This window comes from Xiphophorus hellerii, chromosome 14 (genome assembly GCF_003331165.1).
Source record: "Xiphophorus hellerii strain 12219 chromosome 14, Xiphophorus_hellerii-4.1, whole genome shotgun sequence".
Classification (NCBI taxonomy): Eukaryota; Metazoa; Chordata; class Actinopteri; order Cyprinodontiformes; family Poeciliidae; genus Xiphophorus; species Xiphophorus hellerii.
The window spans coordinates 18,405,108-18,432,431 of NC_045685.1; the positions used below are offsets into that span (position 1 = coordinate 18,405,108).

General features: G+C 37.7%; 1 protein-coding gene across 3 annotated transcripts; it reads left to right on the top strand.

The window, feature by feature from the left end:
• Positions 1-258: 258 nt before the first annotated feature.
• On the top strand, positions 259-27,225 carry LOC116733379 (transcriptional-regulating factor 1-like). 3 transcript variants are annotated; one of them, XM_032584208.1, is made up of 11 exons: positions 259-339; positions 17,105-18,417; positions 19,522-19,742; positions 21,247-21,449; positions 22,255-22,415; positions 22,517-22,620; positions 22,760-22,820; positions 24,073-24,161; positions 24,935-25,057; positions 25,186-25,286; positions 26,487-27,225. In XM_032584208.1, the coding sequence occupies exons 2-11, from the start codon at positions 17,136-17,138 to the stop codon at positions 27,010-27,012; spliced, it is 2,871 nt and encodes a 956-aa protein (XP_032440099.1). In that variant the 5' UTR covers positions 259-339; positions 17,105-17,135; the 3' UTR covers positions 27,013-27,225. The 3 variants fall into 3 exon arrangements, with proteins under 3 accessions (XP_032440099.1, XP_032440100.1, XP_032440098.1); XM_032584209.1 differs by lacking the exon at positions 259-339 and adding an exon at positions 13,540-13,649; XM_032584207.1 differs by lacking the exon at positions 259-339 and adding an exon at positions 13,668-13,921.
• The last annotated feature ends 99 nt before the right edge of the window (positions 27,226-27,324 follow it).

The window sequence follows — 27,324 nt, forward strand, 5'->3', positions numbered from 1 at the left end:
GTGTTTAAAGCCTATGCTACACACTTGAGTGTTTTTCTCTTCTTTCCAGCATCATTATGACACAGACTGCAACACACACATGCAGATGTGCGCACCCCCCTCCCCCCCCACACACACACGGTGGTGTTATGACAAGGTGGATGAGAGAGTGAAAGATTGACAGGGCCGCTCATCTTGGATGAAACTACAGTACATCTCTCTGTAGTTCATCGACTCACTCTCCTCCCCTTTTCTCTCTCTCTCTCTCAGACACACACACTCAAACACACACACATGTGCAGCAAGTAGCAGACCAAACACATTCCACTGTCATCTCTCCTCGTAATGACAACCTTACAGGTAAGACAATATGTTTCATCCTGATTGTTTGATGAAATTATAGTTTACAGAAGCTAAATCTATGGTAGTGACATAAACTTGGCATGGAAGAGACCTGTCTACTTTGGCTGGTAAAGACAGGTGCACCTGGTTCATTTGGTTTGTCTTTATAAATGTTTGCAATAAACTGAAATTTCATAATTTGTTAATACATATTAAAAATAATGTGTCTGAAATGCCCCAATTCCTGCTATTTTAGCCATAATTTTGATTATAATTATTAATCTGGTTTGATTCTTTCACCAAATAGCCCATAAACTTGACTCAGATATATAAACCATTCCCTTCAAAATCATAATTGTCTTCTACTGTGACAGTTTTCTTCTAAGTCTCAACATTACTGTAGCATTTGAGTGTTGTTACCCACAACCGATTGGTGTGTACACCAAACAAGTTCTTACACAGAGAGGCTTAAAACCACAAGCTTGACTTTGTTCATTGTGAGCGTTGTTTAGATGTCATGTTACGATAAACCAGGGCCTCTGTGTGCCCCTGACCGAGATATAGTCAAGCAGCTAGGGTTTATTCTCCTTTACTTAAGCCCTATGTTTCATTCAACGTATTGGACGTGTGTCTTTTGTTCTTCCTCTTTGCTGAGGTTTTGACCCGTTTAAACTCCTGGACTGATTCCGCTGTTGTAATCTGTTGAAGTCTTCTCCTGGCTGAGGTGGACAAAGCGGTAGATGGAGGCTTCTTCGTCGCTGCTGTTGCTATTTTTTGACTTCCTTTACTTTTGTGACCTTCTTTGACATCTGCAGTAGGAATTGGGGCAACAACCGTGTTCGTGTTTTGTACGTTAGGAAGTAGAACTTCGGAGTCGGTGCCAAGTCGGAGTCGGCCCAGATTAAAACACCATCTGTACCGAGTGAATTCATGGCTTAACATCACAAGTAAAAGGTTGAAAAAGAATCGAGTGAGGCTGTCCAACTATTTGTCGTAATGTAAGACTAAACCTCGGGTAGAGAAAACCTAACAGTATGCTAATGAGTTGCAGAACCATGTGGGACTGACAAAAGTTTTTTGTCACTGTCACAAAAACCTTAGAGTTGAAATGCAACATGTTTTCTGTTGCATTTCTTTTTAAAGCGTCTTTGAGTGCCCTAAAAAGCAGCATATACATTTGATATACTATTATTAATGTTATGTTTTGGTCATAAACTTCTTTTCCAACGGGTCTGTTTTAACTTGAAAACATTCTTAATCTTTGCTTTTGTTTGTAGAGCTAATGAGCAGGTCCATCTCAAAAGATTTTATATACTTTGTTTCATTTTTATGTAGATTATAGTTGACACCACATAAAATCCCAAACTCAAGTTTTTCTATTACATTAGACCTGTAAAAAGGATTTTTAATACAGAAATATTGTAACGTATATCCGTTTTCAATGCAGTATTTTATCGTCAGGGCTTCTTGTTCCATGATTTACTGCATCAGTGTGACGTAGCATGGATGTGATCATTCTGCTGAGGCAATAGAAACCCAGCTTGTTTTAATAGTGACCTTTAGCTCATCTGCATTGTTGACTCTTCTGTTTTTATCTTCCTCTTTACAATACTCCATGGACTCTCTTTCAGATTTAGCTCAGAGGAGTCTGATGACCAATTAAACCCAGTAAAATTTTGTCATTGAACCAAATTTCAGTACCTTTAGCAGAGTTAGCAGATGCCACGTTCTAAAACACAATCATCTCTATAAAAACTGGTCAGCAGAGGGAAGAAGGAAGCGCTCCAATATTTCTGATTGCATTGACTTCAGGAAACGAAGTGGACCAACACCAGGAGATGACTTGGCACCACAAATCATTATTGACCTTGCTAATTAAGGGGTTCTTCACCCTTTCTCTCTTAGATCTTGATTTCCAAATTACTTTTATGTACTTGGCCAATTAATACCCTTTTTGATGTTTTCGGGGGTTTAGAATTTGCTTAACACAGTCATCGTCTGTGTCTGCAGGCTCTTAAAGCACCGACTAAAGCAACATGTCTTGTGAAGCACCACCAAACAATCCTATCAAGTCTATTGCCGGTGTGTTTTCCCTCCACTCAACCTTCCATTAATATGTTTAAATACAGCACTCTGAGACACCAACTTCTTTGGCGTTGTCTTCATTATGGATTTGGTCGCAGACTACCAAACTTCCCCATTATTACATACATAACATTTCTGTATTGAAATCGTTCTTTTAATTTTCAGAAACATAAATTATTGGTATGTAGCTGTAATATGTAAATTTTTTATTACATTTTAGTTAGATCAGGGGTGTCCAAAGTCGGTCCTCGAGGGCCGCCAACCTTTTCAGCATGTTAGTGTTCTTCTTAGACCTTCTAACGAGCCATCATTTGATCCAGGTGCGTTAAGCCAGGGAGAAAACTAAAAAATGCAGGATGCCGGCCCTCGAGGACCGACTTTGGGCACCCCTGAGTTAGATGGTTAGCACTTTTCTGCAATAGAAATGTTCTTTAGCAGACCACAACAAGATCTTTGCATTTAATTTAATTTATCTCACTCTCTAATCTTCACTTACGTAAATCTCGTTTATTAGAGCAGCCGGGTTTGGCCCTCAGCATGGCACTATCAGTGGATTATCAAGTCTGAATGACTGGAAAGCTCGGTTTTTGCTTCAGACACACCATTCAACCTTTTTTCCACTGCGTTTCCTACATGAGTTCCACCTAAAGCGAACCTCACATGTCATGTGATGTTTTTTTTTTTCTCTAGCGGTTTCTTGCTTCGGTAAACTCGCTCTGCCATATAGCATCCGGAAAGCAGTCGCGCAGTGTCTCCCTCTTCAACCATGGAAACCTGTAGTTCCCTTGCCGTTGCTGCGGCGGCCTCCCTCGAAATCTTCCTCACATGATTACTTGCTGAAAACAGATTTGTGTTTTGGCGCTTAAGGTTTTTGCTTACACACCCTGAGGTCAAACCACCTACTTTTTTCTACCCTCTGTTTAGGGATGCTTTCCAGAAACTGAAAATCCTAAATTACTACTAAATGTTGTAAAATGTAAGTCCTGATGCCTTGACGTCCCTCTATGGTATCTAGGTTGTTCCTGTCTGATGTTTCTATCTTGTAACTTTGTGGTGTAGCTGTAGTCATGCAAACACTACCTAGTAAAAAAGAAAAAAGAAACCTTACAAAGGCAACCTCATAGCAGAGGATGACTAAAAGGTTTATCAAATCTAATCTCAGTAATCTGCATACAAATAAAAAAATAGTTTTATTAGTTGTGGTTGTCTGTGAAGATCAAGCACTTTGCAACCAGTTTTCTGGAAACAGAACCAAAAAAATCCAATGTTTAAGGAACAAAAATATTGAAAATGGCCACGTTTTAGTTTCCGACATGTTAAAATGTCGTGAATGCATCACAATAATAGTTGCCTGCATGATTTGTTTAATCCTAAATAACCAGCTTCATGACTTGTTTACTTAATGGATATTATTTAATTGGCATTTTCACAATAACATGTTTATAGAACAAAAAGTACTTGGTATAAGATACATTAGACTCCACAGACTCCAGACTAAAGATGAGGTAAAAATGTTTTTTTTTTTTTAACAGGAGCACATTTGTGCGTTGTTTTTGTTATGCTTTTACGTGCCTCGTCATCCTCCAAAATAAATCTAGCTCCAGCTTTTTTTGTCACGGTTCCGGTTCTTCTAAAATGTTTCATTATTGAATTAGAAATCAGTACTTTTGGTCAAAAAGTAATTTTCTTGTTGTCATTTTCTAACTTATAAAGGTCACACAGTGTGATTACCAGCTGTCTTAATCCAATTTTAATTTAATGTGAAAGATTCGTAAGAAAATGTTTGTTGTGATCGTGAATCTTTGACTGTGCGGCGAGAATCTACACCTGCAAGCCACCGAACTTTTTCTACTGAACACGACTTATGATTGAGATTTCATTATATAAATCTTAAGCATGTTGAAGTGCTGTAGAGTTTTTAAAAGTGTACCTTATTGGTCGACATTACTTGAAAGACATGTTTTCTTCTCTTTACCATTTTGAAGAGTGGCTAAGAGAAATGAGGCCACTGTGTCACGTCATATTTATTCTTGAAAGAAACAGGAAGTCAGGCATTGCTAATTAAATATGTCTAGATTTATTTTAAAAGGTGAAATTATAAATAAGTTGCATTTATTTATTTAGAGTTTTTAGTTCCATCACAAATCATAGCACTTGCGATTTTGCTAAAATATATTTTTTTCACTTCTTGATAAATGTACTCAAACCAAAGGTTGAATTTTTAAAAATATTTTTACACATCTTTACTATAGGTGCCAGGAAAGTACAGAACATAAACTTAGTTTTAAGACAAATCAATAAATTAATTGTGGTGCATGAATATAACGTAACGTTGCAAACCCAATGTTGTCGTCAGTTAGTCACAGCTAACAGTCTCAGGACCAGACGTTATCTTTTATAACATCGGCGCCCGACTGAAAGTCGCTGAGCATTACGTTGAAAATGAAGAGGCGGCTTTCTGCTCCCATCCATCCATCCATCCATTTTCTGTTCACCCTTTGTCCCCAGTGGGGTCGGGAGGGTTGCTGGTGCCTATCTCCAGCTACTTTCCGGGCGGGAGGCGGGGTTCACCCTGGACAGGTCGCCAGTCTGTCGCAGGGCAGCTTTCTGCTCCCATAATTCACATTTTCTTGGCCCTCTTAAAGTTAGTTTCTATTGGATCTTACTGATTAAAGCTACAGAGCAGATTTTTAATTACTAATTAGTGTTATAGTGATTTCCTAACCTACAGTTTTTAAATGTTTGTGGTTTTTATTGTTTTGTGGGGAACTTAGCTGAATTATTTTATTTTTTTTACATTTAGAGCACGGTAGCTGCCAGTTTGAATAAAGAAAGAAATATCAATCCAAACACAAATTTGAAACTACCAACTTTGCATATAAAAATACTAAATTTACTAAATCAAATAGTTAAATTTTACACAATACTCCGGAAGCACCAACATGATTGCAGATTCACCTTTCTGCTGGTTGACCTTTGTGACCTATATTTATTTACATGGTAGAAATCCAACATTCAGCCCTTTGAAATCACAGCCTGACTGAAGATAAGTGGTCTTTGTGTTTCAGTCTCTCACTTTAAATTGATCTTACCGTATCGTTACCTTTGCGCCTTACAATCAGAAGATTGTTTAACAGGCATCTTTAATGCCTGTTAAGCTTTGCAGATCTTTTTTTTTTTGTGAAATGGACGCTGAAACTTTATTCAACATTTTTGGTGGATCTGATTGAGACTTTTTAATATTCCTTTGTACAAACTGCATAAATTGATGTTTTGCTTATTTTTATGGCGTCGTTTACCGCTGTATTAAATACGAACTAACATCGCCACACTTCGTGATAGCTGCTTCTTCTCTCGTTCTGGCCTTTGTTGGCTCAGGAATCACAAATCTTGAATGATGAAAGTCTTCTAACTTCTTTGTGACTCTGAAGCGTTGCAGAAATGTGCAAGCGGTCGAGTCTCTGAACATTTTCTGGTTTCTGACACGAAAGCTCTCGTCAAACAAGCCGTTGCATTACTTTTAGGCAGCTTTTCTTCTTTTTTTTTAAAGAAAGTTCGCTTTTGATTTTGATTTCAGGGAAACTTCCACTCCTTTCCAAACCTTTGCTATGCCTTTTTGCATTTTATTTAAATTTGTTAATGCCTGTTTGCACATATTAAGGTGAAATGTTTACTCCAAACTGCTGTGAAATGCATGGATAAACTTTGAGTGCATTATAATGTCAGTCCAGACAAATATTGAGTAGTCATAAAATTGTTCAGATTTTTATTTAAACAGAAAGATTACCGTTTAAAAAGCAAATGAATGCTTAATCTTATTATTTTTAATACATTAACTGTATTTTCCTAAATTATTTGTCTATATTGTCTTTTTATGAAAAGTGGTTTGTAGTTTTGCTTGTGTTTTTTTTTGTCTTTCAAAAACACTTTCAGGTGAAGTTACCGCGTTCTCGTTTCTTCCATTACACGTAAAACTTTAGTTTATTCCAAAAACATCGTTGTGTAGCCATGATGACAGCTGGAAACTAAGCAAACAAACATGGGCCGACTTGTGTCTTTTTACAATGTCTTATTTGTTGTTTACAACTTTCATCCTCCATTCTGTTCCACTGTTCCCGGCAGTCACTGAGAGACGGAAGAAAAACAGACAGACGCAGACAGAATAAAAAAAAAAAAAATTAGAGCCCAGAGAAATAAAAAAAAAAAGTCCAAAAGCGAGCGTCTCGTTCCCCCTCCTCTGCTCCCGCAGGTTTTTGAGTTGAATTTGAGAGAAAACCAGAAAACGTTTTCCCCCGTGCCGACTCCTCCGCACTCCCCCTTCCAACCTCTCACATCCTTTTCATTCACACATTTTTCATTCGACTCTTTTCTCAACGTTTGCCTGCTCATACAAATATGAGACTCATAGCAGGATGTGCTGAAACACGGCAGAAAATATTTCAGAAGACTCCCTGCACTCTTTCAGTTAGATTTTTAGACTTCGTAAAGCAATGATATCTGGAACTGATGCTTTTTTAGTGTTCATTTTATTGACAAATAACTATTTCGAGTGCTTAAATTCGCTGTCCTTTCTGCACCAAAATATTTTATTGGAATTCAAACAGATCTAATTTAAAATGAACAAAACCAGAACAATTCTTTTGTGCGTCATGTTCTGGTAGTTTTGGGAAACTGTATGGTGGGTCGAGTTGCCGTGCAGCGTGAGAGACAAATTTCTCTGCAAGTGGAGGAAAACTGGATATTGCTCAGGCAGCAAATTGGGCATCCTAAAACAATGAGACAGGAGGGGAAAAGTGAAAAGGGGGAGCAAATCTAGGCAAACATGCACAACGTTTCTGAAATCAACAGCTTCAAAAGATTCATTTTGCTGTCGCTGCAAAAATATCTGCAGCGAATTTCAGGTGCGCTGCCTGAACCGAAGCTCAAAACACACTCGGTTTCACATATGAACATGAAAGTGGTTCAAGCAACCTCTACACTTATACGAAAAATGTATTTATTACAGAATTATACTTGTGTGGTGTTGATTAAAGCTGAATAAACTAAGCAAACAATCAGGCAAATGGGCCAGGATCTGACACACAAAGCTTTTTATTCTCTGTGACAAGAAATCATTCAGGTTTCCTTTACATCGTCTTTGCACAACACGTGGTGCAAGAGAGAAGCGCTGAAAACACTCATACATTTAAAAATATGCAGTAGATAATTAAAAATGGACTAAGTTAATGTTAAAATAAAGCTGTAGATGTTGGTGGGTAGGTAAAAGTTAATGGTGAAAACTGTTCATCAATCTTGCAAGAGATTTGATGAATGTTTGCCATTCAGTCAAAAGGAGAGATGAGTATTAGGAGATGCAGAGAAGTTGATGGGTGCAGATTTCCACCAGGACTGAGAGGTTTGTGTACATTTTGTAACAAATTTCACTTATTCAAGTCAATTTTGTTAAGATAGAAAGTTAATATTGATGTTTGTGAAGCTGTGGTTTCGTACCAGTTTGCAGGAGCAAACCTCAATCCAGGGAATCAAACTGTGCAATGGTCTGGAGAGAGATAATAAAAATGTACATATTTAAGAGTATGGTAAAAGTTAGTTTTTTGAAAAATTATGAAATAGAATAATATGAATCCATACAAATTGTTTTTTGAGTTGATGTTTGTAAATCCCTATTGTTTGAATATACTTTTGGGACAAAAGGGGCAGATATAAGATTTTTTTTCTTCTTTCTGCTGCCTTTCATTTTATTGATTTGTACATCTCTATTTTATATAATTGTCTTGTTTTTAATTAAATGAATAAATATCAAACAAACTCGTAGGACATTTTTCTCAACTGCAGCGTTTTACAGCTAGAAACGTCATTAGAAATACAACAGGAGCAAGCAATTGTCTTCGCTTGTCAAAATGGCACGTTGGGGTCAAGATTGACGGACTAATGGTGTAAATATGGAGGCCATCCTAACAAATTAACACTAACTGCACTTCTGTATATCTTTTCACCCTGCAAACCTATTTATACGATTTTACAGTGTTATAGATTTTAAAATCGTTTTGTTCCCTCCAAAAGTAGCGATATTGTTTATGTATCAAAACAATCACAAATCGCATTGTGTATAACATTTATATATATGTTATCTATATGCTCTGTTGTTTTTGCAGCAGTAGGAAAATAGTTTTGCTTTTCTGTTTTGAAAGAGCCAAATAGATTATATTAAATGGTTATTATAATAGCGTAGCAGCGCCGTAATGTCATCCATCAATTTGTAATTTAGTTGAAATTGTCATTAAAAATAATATTATTTTTTTGTTTGTTTCTGGCAGGAAAAAACCAAACTGTGTTCATGATGGCTACCCAGAGATATGTTAATACATCACACAATAAGAGAGCACATTTTTATGATCTACAACATTTTCTTCCCGATTAAAAACAGGATATAAAATTAAATCTGATGCAGAGAAATGTGCTTGTACCTTTAAGGACTACATGTTACAGAAGTGTAAACATGTCTAACCTGATCACGTATGCTAATTTTGAGGTTATTCTGAATGCACCACATTATTATCTGTAACACATATTAATGATGAGGTTTTCAGGAGTGTAGTCTCACCGAATAAATGACCTCAACATTAACAGTCACCTTTACGCCCACTCTGATGCTCAGACATCGAAAGTGATTCAGTTTTGCAGTGCTCTGTGTTGGGTCGTAAATAAGGAGAGGAGTTCACATGCTGTCTCTGGCACTCTGTGTTACGATTATAATAATTACGATTATAATGAGAGACAAAACTAGACAAGAATACTTTAAAAAGGCTTGTTATTTATCTTTACAAAAATAATAATAAAAAAAAGATGTGAAAATATTTTTAGCAACAATCTGCACAGGCTTCATTCAGCTCAAGCAAGATAAGTGTCGTGTTTGTTAAAATGAATTATGTATAAAGAAAATCGTGTTAGCTTGGAAACCACAGCTTATAACCTTTGTTTATAAAGTTGGTAAAACAGGGCGTCAAATAAATTTGTTCACTTTTAGATTTTCTCCTCTGACCTACAATATATTTATTATGTTTCTACAGGTGAATGCTGGCTTTTCTATTCTTTTTCTTAGCTAAATGGCTTTAGCGTCAAGCATCTTCTGCTGTCTTAATGAGCTAAAGTTAGCGTTTGATTCGTAGCTCTGTCTCACTATCTGAAAAGCTTTGAACTTGACTCTAACTTCAGCGTTGTGTTATCTACCCAAACGAGTTTTGAACTAATTTCAGGTGAATGGAAATGAGCCGTACTTGGTTGGAAACAAATAAATGTCTAAATAAATGTCTGTTTACTTCAGATTCAGATCAGACTCTAAAATTCTTATTCTCCTTATTTTAATCGGTCAAACACCAAATGTACTTTTATATGGATTAATATTAAGGTATATTTGTGGAAGCACATTATCTCAATGCAGAAACTAGCAACTACTCTTAACGGTTCAGCCAATCAGTGCCAAGGAAAATAAATGCCGCTCCTGGATTGGCTGCTTTGCCAATGCCAGCCAATAGAGAGAGCGTCAAGTAGTGTACAGCCAAGGTATTTCAGCTTCCCAAAATGCATTTTGTTTAGAATATTTTAGGCACAAATCCACAAATTGGCCAGTTTTCCATGAATAATTTGCAGTTGTATAGAAATTTCTCTCCTTTTGCTCAAGTTATGTTGAAAAAAGTCTTCTAAAGAGAGAGAAATCACCAAAAATATGTATGCTTTTTCCATATCCACTAAAAGACTTTATCTTTTAAAGACTTATTATTTAAATAATTTGTTTATGTATGCATCACTTTAACTAAAAAAGATCTTTATATACACAGCCTAAATTTATAAGGCCTAAAAGATTAAATTATTGAAATTAATTGAAGTGAAGGCTGTTTCATGTCATGTTGATGGAGATTTTTGCACGTGGGAAATTATGTGGGTCTGCTTGTGTTGTCTGTTTTGCATCAGAACACAAAGATCATTGTCTGGTTCACTCCTGAAACGGACATCAATTTACTGAAGTATCGTGAAATTCTCAGAAAAAATATCATGGCATAGTTTAAACCATGTTTAGGAGTTTAATTTTTTGAGTTTAATGCAGCCTTTCAAGGCTATGAGGAAAATATTTAACTGTGATGCTGTTGGTAAGAATTGCGATGATGATATCAAAACCTCTTCTTACACATTGACCACATCGCAGCCACTAAAAATAAAGATTAGCTGTGACCATTAAAGGCACCACTGACCACATATACAGTATTATGAACATACAATAATACTTCACTGTCTAAAAGCTTTGAAGCAAGATTGTATTTATACAAAGCAGATCCGATACTTTACAATAATTATAAAGTACTTTCTTTAGAGGAACCTGATATGTGAGCTGTTACATTTAAGCTGCAACTCTCAGCCCTTCTTTACGGTTAATATGTATTCGTCAGTGGTGTGATAATAGTTATGCATACCTAAAAATACATAAGGAAAATTGTGCATACTTGTTCTGATTTTTACAGATTTCCTCCACAAACAGCGTAGAATGAAATTACGTTGCACAAGCTCACTGAAAAATGCATAAAAAACATCAATGCTGTGTTTATAAGAGTCATGTGTAGTAAATAAATATAAAATCAGTCGACAATACATGTTCAAAATTACTGTTCAGGAGAAATGTTCATTGTGCTGTAAATGTTGTTGATCGACTTGCAGAGAGTAGTAATCTACAGAGTAGCAGCCATTTCTGTGCTGTTTGGCAGTCAGAACCTTCTGGACCTGTACGCCGGGCTACGCGTCAGGGACTGAGATTGGTTTTCTCACGTGTCTCTTGGAAGTTACTTCATAATTTTGGGCCTTTATGTTTGTATTTTTTAATGACATAATCCAAAATACTCCTCTCTAAATGACATAAATAGAATAAATAAAAAGGTACAGCATACATCCAACTTTGCAAAAACATTTTCCTTCCTTTAAATTTTTCCATTTTACTATCAGATATCCTCTAGAAATAACATTTTTTCTGACTTTAGAGCTGTACTGATGGAGTTACGTCTAAGACACTTCTTTTTTTTTCTCTGCATAATGAGTAATTGTGCAAGGCACTTGAAAGATGCAGGGATTTTTTTCATACAGCCCCCAAAATAACTGAAAAGAAGTGAGACCGGGACCAAGATTTTCGTTCACACTGCATGTAAGACAAATGCTGCAACACTTACAGATGATTTGACAGTTAAAAAAGGAAAATTATAAAAAAGGTTTCTGTATATTCTGTATAAGAATTTATAATTCTTCCTGGTTGAAATGTGTTCATCCTTTGACTTCCTCTTTTAGAGTGGCAGACACGTCGATCAACGTTTCCATTAGAGGTCAACCATTCCGTCTTTTTAAAAAAAAATGTCCCCGTTTGTTACCACAGTGTAAAATCAGAGCCAATAATTTGTGTTTTATTTGCTTTTTTCATAGCAAATCATTTTCTCTTAAACATCGGTGTACTTGAAGGCTTTAAAGTCACGTTGACGTGTCGTGTTTACGGATTAGCCTATTGGAAAAGGGACAATAATGTTGGAGATAGTTGCTCCAGCAACTTCTGCTGGTCAAAACTTGTTGCCAGTAAAGCTACTGGTGACTGACTGAAGCGTGACGGTAAACTTGAATTCTGCTGATTGTCTTCTGCAAGTTGCAGCTGTTTGACATGAACATAAATTACATGCAAATTTTACACCTTGGTTATCAGTCAGACATGGTCAGGTGAGAGAACGCTGTCTAAAAAAAATATATGTATATATTAAATATGTGCGTAATTTAGTACCAGTTCAGACTCAGCAAAGTTAATAAAAGAAAACAGTTTTAATGTTATCCAGAAATTAAGGATAATTGGCAGTGACCTTTGATCTGCAAGCAGCAGAGATAATCAAATTAACGCTTAATAAATTATAATTTATGTTTACAAAACAACTATAAAACGGAGGATTTCAGAGCAGCTCCATCATGCCTCGTAAAGCAAGAAAGGAACGTTTAATCTGAAGAGTTGACAGCTAATATTTGAACTTTACCTAAGTTTTTTTTATTTATTTAAATAGAGAAAATAATTTTTGCAATGGGAATTAAATATTTTGTTATAATAAAATTAAATAAATGAAAAAATATATGTAGAAAACTGTTTAAATAAATAAATAGTAAAATATACTACAGTAAAATCTAATTTAGTTCTATTTTCATATTTATCTTTTAAATAGATTAATAAATCGAAAATGTATTTTTTATTTTATTAATATTTTAGATTTGTTCTTGCTGTAAAAGACATGAGGGCAGACTTTCAAAACTAGTGCAACTCAAAAACGATGAACACATGAATGTCTCCAGTCTGTAAACCTGCATGTCTGTGACAAAGGTCATCAAATTCACTCCAGTACATCTGGACTCGCTGGTGGTTGAGCTTGAGGTTGACTGTGTAGGTGCTTGAAGGTTTTTCTCTGCTTGTTAAGGCTGACTTAACGAGTACAGAGAGACAACGTGTTTACAGGTGCGTGCTGTGTGTCTGGGTGGGTGGGCGAGTGGGTGGGACCACTGGGTGTGTTAGAGGGTTCCCTGAACCTCATCGTTTGTCGCCGTCTTCTTCCTTCCTGTTTCGTTCTTTTTCACTTCCTGTCAGCTGACTCAGCCCGGTAGAGTCTTGATCTGGTAAACATCTGGTGCCTCTGCACACACACACACACACACACACACACACACACGCCCACACACACACAAAACGTTAAGCGTAATTAAGACATAGGGATGGAGAAATTACCCCACTGAGATAAATCACAGGATGTTTCACAGTGCCGAGAAAAGTGACTTAAACGCACAAATAATTTGCACCAAACTGGAAGTCGTTGTTGGTTGTTTTTTTTAAGTTTTATTTTTTTGGTACTTTTATTTGGAAAAGAAGATTTTTTTTTGGTGCATCTTTGGGTCAATTTTGGAGGAAACCGAATAGCACGTAGATTTGAAGAAAAAAAAAAAACAAAGAAGAAGAAAGAGAGGACAACAAACGCTTGGTGAGAAAGAGAGACGCAGCAATGTGGGGACGGGCAGATAAACGGAAAGATATACAGAGATGGTGGTGGGGGGCAGAGAGATAAAGATAGCTAAAAGGAGGGAGATCCGTCAGCGTTGTTTCCTCAGGATGTGGTTATCACGACGACGCAAAGGCAGTAGAGGCAACATCACTACCCGCTGGTCCTCTTTGACACCTGCAACAATGTGTAAGTATGAAAGTCAGGGTGTGCGTGTGTGTTTCAGTCTGACAAAAAGAAAAAAAAAAGATGTGTGTGGCCTATGGTTGGTTTTCTATCCATTATGATGGGTGTGTGTGTGTGAAACACACAAATAGGAAGGACTCAAGCTAAAGGTTGAAAATCACTTGAGACAGCGAAGAGCTGAGGACCCAGAGACGATGATGAGGACAGTGAGAAGGCGAAAACATGAACAACGGGAGGAGAACATATGCGAAAAGGAAATTAAGCGCCAAGGACTGGTAAAGAGAAAAAGCTCAGAATGTATACAGTGTATTTGTCTCTTCATCGCTTCATCTGACTTTGTTCTTTCTCTTTCTGACTCACTCAGTGTCCTATTTAGAACAGAATGTGGTTTCATAAGAGACAATGAAGAAAAAGACAGCCAGGAACTAAATGTTTAGAAGAAATGAGCAAATGTTTTAAATTTAACAGCTCAAAGATTTGCTTATATGGAAACGGCGTGAAGAAAATATTTAAATCAAGTTTTGCTGAATGGAAAATTATGTTTGTTAAAAAATTTTTTTGTTGCTTTTCCCGCCGCATGACTTTGTGTAAACAGCTACATTTAATTTACAATCACGCCTAACTATCTGATTCTTTTGTTTTAGTTTTTTGAACTTCGCTGTTTCAGCTTGAAAAAGAGCTGATAAAGCGTAAATACTCCAAGTGAAACCCTTTCTCTTAAATGCAATGCCAACCATTTAGATAAATACATTTTATAAATTCTCTGGAATTGAAATTTAGTAATTTTTTTGCAGATGACATTGCAATATTGTCTGCTATTAATGGCCACAATGTAACTTTTGTCTCTAATGCGAGAAAACAGCAAAAACCATCCTTTTTGACCTATCAGTTGTACTTTGTGTGGTTTTAATTTTAAGTCTCTCCCTCATTGGTTGGTAAAGCGTTTGGCCAGATGGTTTGATTTTTGCGCCCTCAGTTTCCATCACTAGCATGTTCTAAGACTCGCTCAACATCCTGCTTATTACCAGGTACAAATTTGGGTATTTTTCAGTTTTGGTAAATGCAGTAAGTTTTCCTTTTTTACCTAGGGTTTAATAATAATTTTCTGATTACTTCTGTTTGGCTCCAGATCCTGAATTGAAGCGTGGGAACTTTATGGGAAAGTTACTTCAGGTGACTTGCTGTAAAAAGGAAGTACGCCGCTGTCAATATGTGATCTAATCTTTACCAGGTTATTTTTAAAAATCACAACACAAAGGACAACTAAGCAAAGCTGAAGCAAACAATTTTGTCATGATGGAGAATTTTGCGTGAAATTTCTCAAATCACAAAAACCCCTCATCCACACATGCTAAATATGCAAAGGGGATGTACTTTATTTTTTATTGACCGTAGACGGAGATTAATTTGGTTTATGTTTATGCATGGTTTCTTGGATTTTCCAGAACACTATTGTTGCTGCTTTTAATATTTATTTAGTGGCTTTTTTGCTTATTTTTCATTGCTACATGTGTATTTCTGTGAAAACATAACAAACATTGAGAATATTTTATGATACAGATGACCAAAACTACGTTTTACTTCAGATAGACTACTTTCAATCTTCTCTTTCAAATCTTCATGTAACTAAAATTAAGCTGTCAAAGAAGCGTTTAAAAAGCAACCGACGAGCTACATCGTGGAGAACTGGAACTGGTCATTTATGCACATAAAGTCTGTTTTTTAATATCATTCTTCTTGTCTTGTGTGCATGATATGAAGTTTAATGAGTCAACATAGAAATCAGTGGGACTCCTTGCAGTCTTTTGGAGAAATAGGATACATGATGTCAATTTCACGCAGTATTTGCTGGGAGTTCTGGTACAAGAAAAAAAGCTTTAAAATGAATTTATCTTCGATTGCAGTAGCAAAGAATGAAACTTTTTCAGGAAATCCAAACTTTTTCAATGTATACTTATCTTTTGCTTATGTTGTCTAATGTGCCTTTCTATTTACTTGGGGTATAAATGAAACTATATTATTGTTGCTGTTGCATGATTTTTATGAGAACAGAACAGAGATATCTTTTATTGTCCCACAGTAGGGCAATTCATGTGCAACAGCAGCAGGTTAAAGGTAGGTGGAAGCATGCAGATATAAAAATAACAATAGGGGCACAATTACTGCATAAGGTTTACAGAGGAGTGAAGTGATTTAAAGAATGAAATGTACAGGAAGAGCAGCTGCTAGGAGGAAGGATCTTCAATACGCTTCTTTGTGCACATAGGATGCAGCAGTTTGGCATATTGGGTGGGAGACATTGTCCAGCAGTGATTTTATTCTAGCTACCGATTTCTTATCCCTAGATATCAACTGATTTATTTATATATATACAGTCGTAATATTAATTAGAAGGTTTACAACTACGAGAACTGCAGTTTGTTTTTGCAAACAAGCTGTGGAGAGGAAGATAAATAAGGCTAAAGAAATCTCCACCTCACTGATAAAAATGTATTTTAACTTAAAATAATGCTGCTGGAATAAAATATTAACTTATTTTAATTTTTTAAAATACATTTCTACCAATAAATATCACACATAAATTGTAAAAAGTGAATAAAGCCATAAAAATAATTTTTTTAATGTCAAGTTACAAATCAGTGAAACGTGGTTAAGATTAGAAGCTTCAATTTGTTTGAGCTTAATGTAAAATATTACACAATGTAAGCAAACACTTTTGATTAATTTGTACAAATTTTAATCGAAATATTCTAAATGGCTGCAATATCCTCCTGCTTAATAAATAATATTTGTATCATTAGGCATTTATGCAAAAACTCAAGTTGTATAAAATTGATTTATGAGCATTTTCTGACTCTGAGGGGACAGACAAAAAATAAGTGTGATTTCCTACAAGAATTATACATATACATGTTTAAATCCAATAAATATCTGTATCCAGGGTAGTAACTAGTTACATTTACTTCAGTGACTTTCTGGGAAAAACGCTGTGTTTTTTCTTTTACTGGAGTCATTTTACATTGACGTATTGTTACTTTTAAGTGAGTAATATTTCTGGATTTTCTACCCACTGTGAGTAAATTCACCAAGTGAAGAAGAAACTTGTACTAACCAAAAATTTACCAGACACAGACACACACCTGCAGTTTGTGTTAAAATGTCATAAGTCTTAAATTGAAAATAATTGATTAAGAAAAAGATATTTCTCTTTCCTGATTTTGTTTATTTGTAATTATGATTAATTATTTTTGGTTTGCTCTTTAAGGTACAAAAATGTACACTTTTTGGTTTGTCTGATTATGTATTTTTAAGATACTGAATGATTAATATTTTGATCAGTTAGTGCTTGAGTAGGCTTTTACAAATACGTTTTTACTATTACTTGAGTAAAAATACGTTGAAGTAATGCTCTCCCTAACTCTCCCTAAATTTCTCTGGTTATTCTGTGTTTCTTGCAGGTATTCTAGCAAAACCAAGCACACTATCACCATGGAGGGTCGCTCGTCCGCGCAGTCCTTCTCCAACCTCCAGCATCATCGTCACCGTCCGACCTCTTTCCCCCTGACCGTATCCGGCTTTCAGAACCCTGATGCCGGGTACCCGTCCTCACACTCCGCCCAGGACTCCCACGGCCAGTATGGAGGCAGAGAGGAGCAGTCCGCGGCCTCCTTCCTGACATCAAACACCTCATCTGGGGTGAGGAGGGCGAGCAGCGACAGTGACAGAGTCTTCCTCACCACCAGCGGGAGTAGCTTGGATGGAGATGCTGGTTTGGGAGGACATTTTGGTGGCGAAAACAGACATGGCGGTCACTTTGACGACTCATGGTACGGAAAAAAGGGGATCTGGGACGACGGGGAGAGTGGAGAAAGCGCTGCGGATGACTTCCACAGCAACACGAATGATGTGTTTTGCATGATGAACTGCGCTCCTGAAGAGGGAGACAGGTGGAGGATCAGGTCAAACTATAACAGTTATGGACAAGGAGAAGCCGTTTGCAGCAGGGAAGTCGGCGCGAGCCACTTCGGTAAGCAAACTGCGTCCTACAACAGGACGGAGTCAAAGCTGAGCGACCGTTACCAAGGAGGAGAAGAAGATTACGGGTCCAGCTGTGGTTCAGGAGAGGATCAGCTTCAGCCGGCGGAAGCTGAAGGGTCATGGCTCACCGTGTCACCAACAGGGGAGGCAGAGGTCGGCAGTCCAGCAGAGCGGAGGTGGAGAGGAGCGGCAGACGCCCACAGCTTGGGCTCGGGATCACCTGTAGGCATCAACACTCAGAAATTGGACTCTTTCTCCGACGCGTTCCTCCCCCAAAGAAGGAGACGATTCCAAATACTTCCTGAAAGGGATTCTGGACAAATCTGGGAGAATGGACTGGAATCAGTCATGTTGAAGCATAGCTGCGCTTTCGACCAAGACACCTATCTTCACCCCTCCTCTTCCTCTTTGTCGTCTTCTTTCCCCTCCCCACCCTCGTCGTCTCACCTCATGTCTTCAGTTTTGAGTCCTCCACCCACTCCGCTGCCTCCTCTCTCCCAGTCGCCCTCCAAAGCAGACTCTCCAGGCTCACAGGGAGGGGCAGGACATGTGGTTACCCAGGGCGCAGAATCCCTGGGCGGACTTCAGTTTTTCCCACCTCGCATTCAGTCTGCCGGGATGATCTGGAAGTTCCCCCTGCTGTCGCATTGCTTCCCGCAGCCAGCAGCCGACCAAAGCGACTCCAAGTGTGGCCTGAGGTCCTCTCAAGGTGACCAGGCTGTGAACGCTGCAGGTAGAAACATACACCGCCATGCTTTACTTATAAAAATGTAGAAGAGCACGCACCAGGTCTAAATGAAAGGAGTTTACTCTTAGGTTAATACCCACATGTAAATTTACGGGACGTGTGGGTTTTTGTGGGTGTGCTTGTGAAGTTTCCCATTTCCCACATGCAAATCGCAGTTTCGCTTTTCACGTCTGACATTTTTTAAAACTTCAGTTGAAAGTTGCATTTTTCCCTGCTTTTCGACACTTAAACATTTTTGCACGTTTAGTAGAGTTAAATCAACTCTGTGCTGAGTTCGTTTCGTCCTTCTCAGAACTTGTGTTAAATCTTTCAGAATTATTTCAACAAGAAATTAACTACTTCAAGTGTTAACATAACTAAATATTTTGTTGAAGTAACTCTGAAAGAGTTTAATTAACATCTGTTGTGAGAAAGATTAAATAGACTCACCCAAATTTGCTGTCCATTTGCGTTGCTATTGCTTCTAAAAACAGGCCAAGGACTTTAAAAAAATACTCAGTTGTTTTTTGGCAATAAGTTTGCATTTTTGGGTTTCTGGAAAACAGTTTCACAAAGACTGGTAAGTGACATTCGACTGCGACAACCTAGCAACCCCAGCAGAGCCCAGCCGGTCACCTAGCAACCTGAGCTGAGTTCCAGCCGGTTACCTAGCAACCTGAGCTGAGTCCCAGCCGGTCACCTAGCAACCTGAGTTCCAGCATGTTTTGTGGGCTGGTTTTATCCGCCCACTTATCAGTGGCTGCTGATAAGTGTTTGGTTCAGACTACTGCTTTTCATACGGTTGTATAATTACTCACCTGTTTGCCGCCATTTTCACGTTGGAGTGTAAACTTTGAGGCCAGCAGCAGCAGCTTAATTGAGTTTAAAGTGACAAGGGTCCAGAAAACAGCTCATTCTGCTCAATAAGGGCAGAACTGAGCAGGCTAAAAAATGTAATGAACATGTTTTGTAGCCAATAGACGTCTTCTAACCTGTTCAAGGAAGCATAATAGGTGTAAAATTTAAATGAGTGAACAGATCTGCCTCCGAGGGACAAGGGTTCTCTCGCCTTTTTCTAATCCCTCCTTGTTTTTAAATTCATGTCCTCAGCCACTTGTGACGTTCTCCAGTCTCCCGAACCGTCATCCCTCTCTTCTTCAACCCATCGCTCATCCCTCCATGCCACCAGTCCATCCTCAAATGCTCCTTTCTCTCTTCCCTTTCACCCATTCTCCGGGAAGCATCATGAAGCCACGGAAAATGTATCTACTTACAAAGTGACCCAGAAAATAAAGACTGAACCAGTCAGTCTGGACCAACAGCATCCACAGGTACAGTACAGAGTTGTGTTTTTATCAGCACCAGTAAAAAAACAATGAAAATAATTAAAAGAATTATTGGATTTTGTTTTTTTATCCACTTTCTAGTTTAGCTGCATAAATAAAGATTTCTTTTATAGTGAGGGTGCATTTGTAAAATTTGCTAATTTGTTTGTTCTCATTGGAAAATCAGAATCACTTTCTGTCCATTGCCAGTAAACCAGTTCACAGGGTAGGAAATTGTTTTGATGTAATGATGCAAAAATACATAAATAAGTAAATAATAAAATAAAATATGAATTTGAAAAAAATATAATCCAACTTCTGTATTTCTAGCAACCTAAATTATATTATTTGACTGACACGGCTGAAATAATCAGTGTGATCCTTGAATTTGAGATTCTCCGGGTTTAATTCTAGAAAGACGGCTATACAATGACTAGCACAACTACAAATATCTGCTTTAGGTAAGCCAAGTGGAATATCAACAACAAAGAATGACATGGAACTAAACATGTTGTTCGAGAAGAAGCAGGTATGTGGAAAACAGAAAGAGGCCGAAGAAAGATCCCTGAGGAATGCCACATTGAGGACATCCAGTTGTTTCAAACTTAACTTATAAAAGTTGTTTTTCTGTTGTAGTTTCTCTAGTAATGAAGATCAACACATTTACCCCAATCAAATAGGATTCTTTTGTCTTTCCCATTTTGAAGATGGTTAAAAGAATCAGTTGCTTCTTGTTTCCCCACTGATTAAATTTGCTCAAATTAAAAGTTGTATTTCTAAAAGCTGGAGTGTCAGATTATATTGCTCCAGTGAAAAAATAAATTTTAGCTTTTTTTTTTTTTTTTTACAGAAAATGCTAATTATGGCAGGTAAAACAAGTAACAGGGGAATGTATAAAGTTTATGTTTTAAAGATTTCCAGTACTCGTTTTTGTGCAAACAAGCAGCACAGGAATGGAGCAGCCCATTGTAGAAGCTGTCAGTTTGAGTTTGAATGTCTACTGTTCAGTTATTACACAGAAAGCAAGTGATCAAAATCGTAACATGCCACTGCGATTGTTCAGTTTGACTTTAGAAACATTATCACAGATTGCATTTTAAAAATTTGCAGCCCATGTTTACATATTGCTATCATTTTTAATCAACTAAACCCGGTAAACAGGTTAGCAGGTAGGCAGGCGGCGCTCGCTGCACCTGGAGGAGCCTCAACTTTACTACAGATTCCAAAACCACAGCCTTATTTTTAGACGTGTTTAACAGATAAGGCGTGTAAATAAGGAGGATGGAGTGTGAAAGGTGGGATGTCGTTCCTGCCGTGGAACGAGGCTCATGTAGGCACATAACGGGAAGTTAACTCTGCTCTTCTAGAGAGAGGAAATGATTTTGTTTGTTCAGATGCAAAGATAAGTTACTTTTCCTCTCTTGACCTAAATCTAACTTTACTCTGTTTGTTACATTTGCATGATTATAAAGAAGCAGTAATGGTGAACTCCTCGTCTTTTTTTTTGCAGGAACAAGCTAAACCCGTCTACAATGGGAGGCCGTTTCCAAGTATCCTTCGATCCAAAAGGGCTCAGAATCGGAGCCGCTACACTCCTCGGCCGCTTCTCGATCCTTCCCGCAGGGCCACAGGCCTCTTCTCGACCCTTTCGTCTGTTCACCGCAGGGGGGAAGAAACAGCGTGGGCTGAGGAGGAGGAGATATGTGGGTTACCGTAAGTAAAGTACACAAACAGGCCTTTCTGCTTTACAAAACATCACACCTTGTTTTCTAGCTGAAGAGGCGCAGCGACAGACAAGACAAGTTGACTTGCATTTAGGCCGGTTGCAATAGATTTATTGTGAATAAATGATGATAATTTAAGACAAACTCAATTATTTAGACTTGTGTGATTTATTGTTTTTCTCTTTTCTCTCTTTTTATCTAAAACTGGATGACAGATGTCTTCAGTCTGGTGCTTTGGACTCAGTTAGCTCATGTTTAAAAGAATAATTATGTTTACAGAGACTTCATAATTCATTTTATTTTTTTGTTTCTGTTGTTTTGTTTATTTATTTTGGATATTTTCAGTTCCAGTGTTAAATGTTTTTTAGGATGTAAAGTTTATTGATCTTGCATTATTATGCCATTACATTACATTATTATATTACTTGAAAATGGTCTCAAAACAACAATGTTATCATTTATTGCAATAATTTAAGAAAGATTTATCATCCAGTAAAACTTGTAATCATGACAGGTCTATTAGTGTAGCACATTCAGCAACAAGGCAGTCCAAAGTCCTTTACACCATAAAAACATAATACAGTAACCAATTAGGAAACAAGCAACAAACATTACATTTTCTCAAAAGCTATCTCCAAAGTCATCAAGCCAACATGCATAAAAAATTATGATCAATGTTTCTTTAATGTTTTTAATCCCGGAGAAGTTTCTCAGGTGATAGAAGGCTGACTTTGTGACTGCCTTTATGTGGCTCTGAAGGTTCAGAGGTCACTAGTTTGGTGTTTTCTTCTCAGATATGTCAACGTGGGTCCAGACTTCCAAGCCGATCTTCCTCCTTGCGTTGGGGACGGTGAGTGTTCGGCTTCCTGGGTCTCGGAGGACGACTCCCCTCCAGAGCAGCTGGTGTGGAAACCCTGGGACGAGCTGCAGGAGAGCGCTAAAGTTCAGTGCCACGGTAAGCTACAACACCTGCTGGTCAACTTTTATTTAAGCCTGAATGAAGCCCCAGTTGGATGGAGTTTACATTTTAATTCTTTATTTGTGTTTTATCTATAGTGGAGAAGCTGCTGTCTATGTGCAGTTCCAGCTGCCTACCAGGAGGGGGCAGTAACACAGAGCTAGCGCTGCACTGTCTCTACTACTGCAAGGGGAACACAATGGTAAGAACAGATGGTTTTATTGTCTCTCAGGTGATTTTTTTGTTTTTAAAGGTTTTACCCATTTTATCCTTCTTTATGAATCGTTCCTAAGCTCTGTGCATCTTTTCCTTTTATTAATTTCCTTTTGTTTGTTCTGCAGGCCGCTTTGGAGATGCTGCTGTTTTCACAGCCCTCACCAGTAGCAGACTACCACTACTCAGGTAAACTCCCAGTCTCCCTCTTTATGTCAGTACTTCAGCTAAATTAATCTTTTATTGCAATTCCAAAATCTGAAAGTGTAAAATGTAAGACATCAAACGTTTGATTTTAGTTTTTGAAGAACTATAGCACACAGAAAAAAATATATATATACATATTTTTTTACAAACCAGTGACAAATGTTTCGACACTCCCTAAAAATAACTAACAATACTTGACTTTCTGTTTTCCAAGTGTGTACATTTGACATGATGGACTCTTAGCCACTCTTCAGTATGGGAAAGACAAGAAAACATTTGTTTTTCAAGCAAGTCAAATGGTTGTTTATCTTCATAATTCTACATAGAAAACTACCTACTGCTAAACCCTTATCAACAGTCAGAGTGCATTTAAGTTTTATGTGCTTGGCTAAGTCTTATACTTAGACATTTAAATAAAAAATTTTATTTTAAGATACCAATAGTGTATTATCTTCAACTATACAGTAGCTACCAAAAGGTCTCTTACCACCTGACACTTTGCACAATTAATTATGTTACAGCCAAAATCTCTGGTGTATTTAAACATGTTTATGTCTATTTCAAGTTTGTTGTTCAATTTACTGATTTAGCCTCATTAAAGATGTCAGGCTTGATTTCATGAACCAAGCCAACTCCTTAACCAGATATTTATGCTTTATTCAGACAAAAGGTAAAGCTGTCCTTCCTGTTTTGTTTACTAAAAACACAGGAAAGACTTACCAGAACAAGTTAGGGTGAGCAAAACTTTCCTGAAGCATTCGCCAACAGCTATGAGAATTGGTATGCGTGTGGAAAAGAGGAACCCGTTTCTGCAGCTTGTACAGTAGAAGTCATTGTTGTAGGCTGAATTTCCTCCCACTTACACCCAATCCTCTCACCCGTTTAATTCCACAAGGAGCCCAGAACAAGGCAGACATTGTTGTGTGTCAGTCAGGTGAGTATTTTCCCTGTAAGTAACAGTAGAGCAGCTCCGTAAAGAAACAGCTTATTGGTGATTAGACATCTCAAATTCCTGACAGATTTACTGACCATCATCTGTTTAGGAAAAAGGCTAAAAAAAAAGTCTTCAAGCAGTTGTTACATTAAACTTATGAAATTATATCTTTGTGTGTTTTTCCACACAGCAGGGAATCACATCTGCATCCCAGCATGTCATGCATGATAGGAAGACCTTGTGGTATTTATTTTCATTGTTTCTGCGGCGCTGTGTCCCCTCCCCCTATTCTCTCTACAGGCTGTGATTTCTGGACAGATACTGAGAAGAATCTCTTCCATGTGGCTTTAGAGACGTATGGAAAAGACTTCCCACTCATTGAGAAGACGGTAAAACAATGACCCTGATATTCTTTACTAGAGCTGGACAATAAATCAATAACACATGTCGCGATGTAAATGTGATCAATATTAATAGATAAAACATCTGATAGAATTTAATATTTAATATATATGGAATATTCATTGCAATGCACGGCATTCTGGGAGATGTAGGCAGAAGAAAGTCTTCAGCTGCTCAACCTCTCAAGGCCAGTTAAGCAATAAATGGTTGGAGAAACTCCAAATTTCCAATGTTTCTTTTAGTAAATTTCTTGGATTAATATCAAATTTATTTTTTTTTTTCCAGCAAATTTTTTGACATTTCAAACTCAGAAATTTCACTGTTTTTTTCTTTAAAATTTTTGAGATCAATCTCAAAATTTCTGAGTTTTTTCTAGAAAAGTTTTGACTTTTGGAACTCAAGAAATTTTCTTCTTTCTAGAAAATTTCTGGGATAAATTTAAAAAGTTTTTTGGTGGAAATGAACTTTTTATTTATTTACACGGTGCACCAATCGGAGGTTTGTTGTATAAAAGGAAAATAAAAAACCCATTTTTATTTCAAAACTAAATGTAACTTTGTGCTCATCATTTTTTGGATTTGTCCTCCTTTTTCTTCTGGCTGTGGGTTTTGTTTTTCATGCCCGTACTTGTTCAGGTGTGAATGATTCAGCATTTTGCTCACAGCATAGCAGCTCGTTCAGCTGGAGAGAAAACTTCTGTTAAACACTGAATTTCAGTCAGAGTCTGACAACATGGACACTCTGCTGCTGCGTGTTGCAGGTGAGGACAAAGACGGTGTCCCAGTGCGTGGAGTTTTACTACCTGAGCAAAAAGCTGGTGGACAAACAGAAGAAGCAAAAAGAGGAGGAGATCAGAGAGGCGCAGGAGGAGCTGCAGAAATGCGTAAGAAAAAAACTCTTGTAAAAATGGTTTTGCCTCAAGCATTCAGAAACTGAGTGAAGCGCTTTATGATTATGCAACGTAGTGAGTCAGTCGGAGCTTTCCAGCTCATAAGTTGTTGTGTTTCACAGATGACGCCCCTCTCCCAGCCACTGGAGAGGCCGTTTGCTCTGGAAGAGGCGGTTCCTGTTCCTTCACTGGCCAGTTTCTTCCCCTGCAAGCTGTGTGGCAAGTGAGTAGCACCAGCTTTATTACACTGCAAAAATCCAAATCTTGCCACAGATTTTTGTCTGGTTTCCAGTGCAAATATCTTAGTACACTTGAAATACAACAAAGCTAATTTACAAGTAACTTTTTTTACCAAGATGTAAGCGGTTGTTTTAAGTTAATAATTTCTTAATATTGATGAAAAGATACTAGTTAAACTAGTTATAACTTATAACATCAGAGGAACTAGTACTTTTTAAAACCAATATTAGGAAATTATTTACTTAAAATTGACTTATTATGCTTCCGTGAACAGATTACGATATACAAAGGTAAGGTAAGGTAATTTTATTTATATAGCACATTTTCAGCAACAAGGCAATACAAAGTGCTTTACAGGATTTAAAAGGAAATACAAACAAAATAACAAACCAAAGGAAAGAGCAAAAGAAGAAAAAGTTAATAATGCTGATCCAAATTAAATAAACTAGATATTCCTATTCAGGATTGGTAGATAAGTATAAGTAGGTATCCTCGGGTCTAATTCCTTTTTTGGGTTGGGAGAATAGGAATCTAAAAAGTAATTGCTAAGGTAGGTTTTCTGGGTTCCAAAACATGATCATTATATTTTCTTGCACAAAATTTTTGTTAGATAATGAGATTTTAGTCTGGTCAGTTCTATTTTGAGCTGTTTCAGAGTATCCTGTAACTTTAAATCCAGTAAAACCAAACGCTTTGGAACTCTGCTGGGATTGCTAGGTAACGGGCTGGAACTCTGCTGGGGTTGCTAGGTAACAGGCTGGAACTCTGCTGGGGTTGCTAGGAGAGGAGCAGTGCCTGCTGATTTGTGAGATTATATTCAGAAGGTTTTTGAAACGGGTCATTTTCCAGACACCAAAAGACATAAACTTTTAATCAAAAACTGGTTGTTTTTTTATTTTTTATTTATTGCTTAGGCTGTTTTTAGAAGCGGTTGAGATCCAGATGGAAGTATAAAATGATAGTTTCCCTTTAAATAACTCCTATTTTTTGCTGAAAAGTTATTTGTACGTTAGTTTTGTCTTATTTCAAACGTGCTAAAAACTGGACAAACATACTTAGTCAGATTTTGTTTTTGCAGTTTAAAAGAAGCTGCCAATACAAAACCCCTGCCTTTGCCTCCAGGGCGAGCCCAACACATGGTTTAGATTTATTCTAAATCTTCTGTGTCCTCTCTTTTCTCCAGAATGTTCTATAAAATCAAATCCAGGAATGCTCACATGAAGATCCACCGGCAGCCTCAGGAGGACTGGACCGACAGGCGGCTGCAGCACCAGCTCCTCACGCAGCGTCTCGCCCTCAGCCGCCCCGCCAGCCTCATCCCCAGCCCAGGAAGTAGCCTGCTCCCACCCCAGGCCTCTCCAGCCAAGGCGTTTTCCACCCAGGGCCTCGCCGCAAACGGCATCAGCAACCTTGACAGCGTCCACAACGTCATGACCAACAGCGGCGCCGTCAATCCTAACCAGCTCCTGGATCCGTGCTCAGGTGTGACCTTTAGCAACATCACTCCTGCAAACTCCCATCTGATCGCCATGAACAGTATCGATGCGTGTGATTCAAGTCGAAAAGACCCGAGCGCACCTTTCCACCAGCCGTGGAGCTCTTTTGGACTCCTTCTTCCAGACATGTCTTCTTTTTATTGCGTCCCAGACGGGAAGGAGGAGGTGGGAGCCGGGCCGGTGGAGGGGAAGGAAGCGCTCAGCTGGCAGTAGCATTACTACCAATACTCTGATTATCTATCAAACTTAGTGCTTAATTCAACCTCATTTTTTATTCAGACTTTTTTTTTACTTAAAACAAACACACAAAAAAAACATTTTAACAACTAAATGTTGGGATTTTGTTGTATATTTTGTCCTCAAATTTGTTACATATTTAAGTCATTGTCATTCATCTGAGATTTTAATAAAAATGTGACCTCATTATTTCTTATTTTACGTTGTTTTTTTTGGCTCCTTTATGTCGACAGGTTGTGAAACAATAGCAGGGATCCGAATGAATGAACAATGTTTTCAGTGTTCATG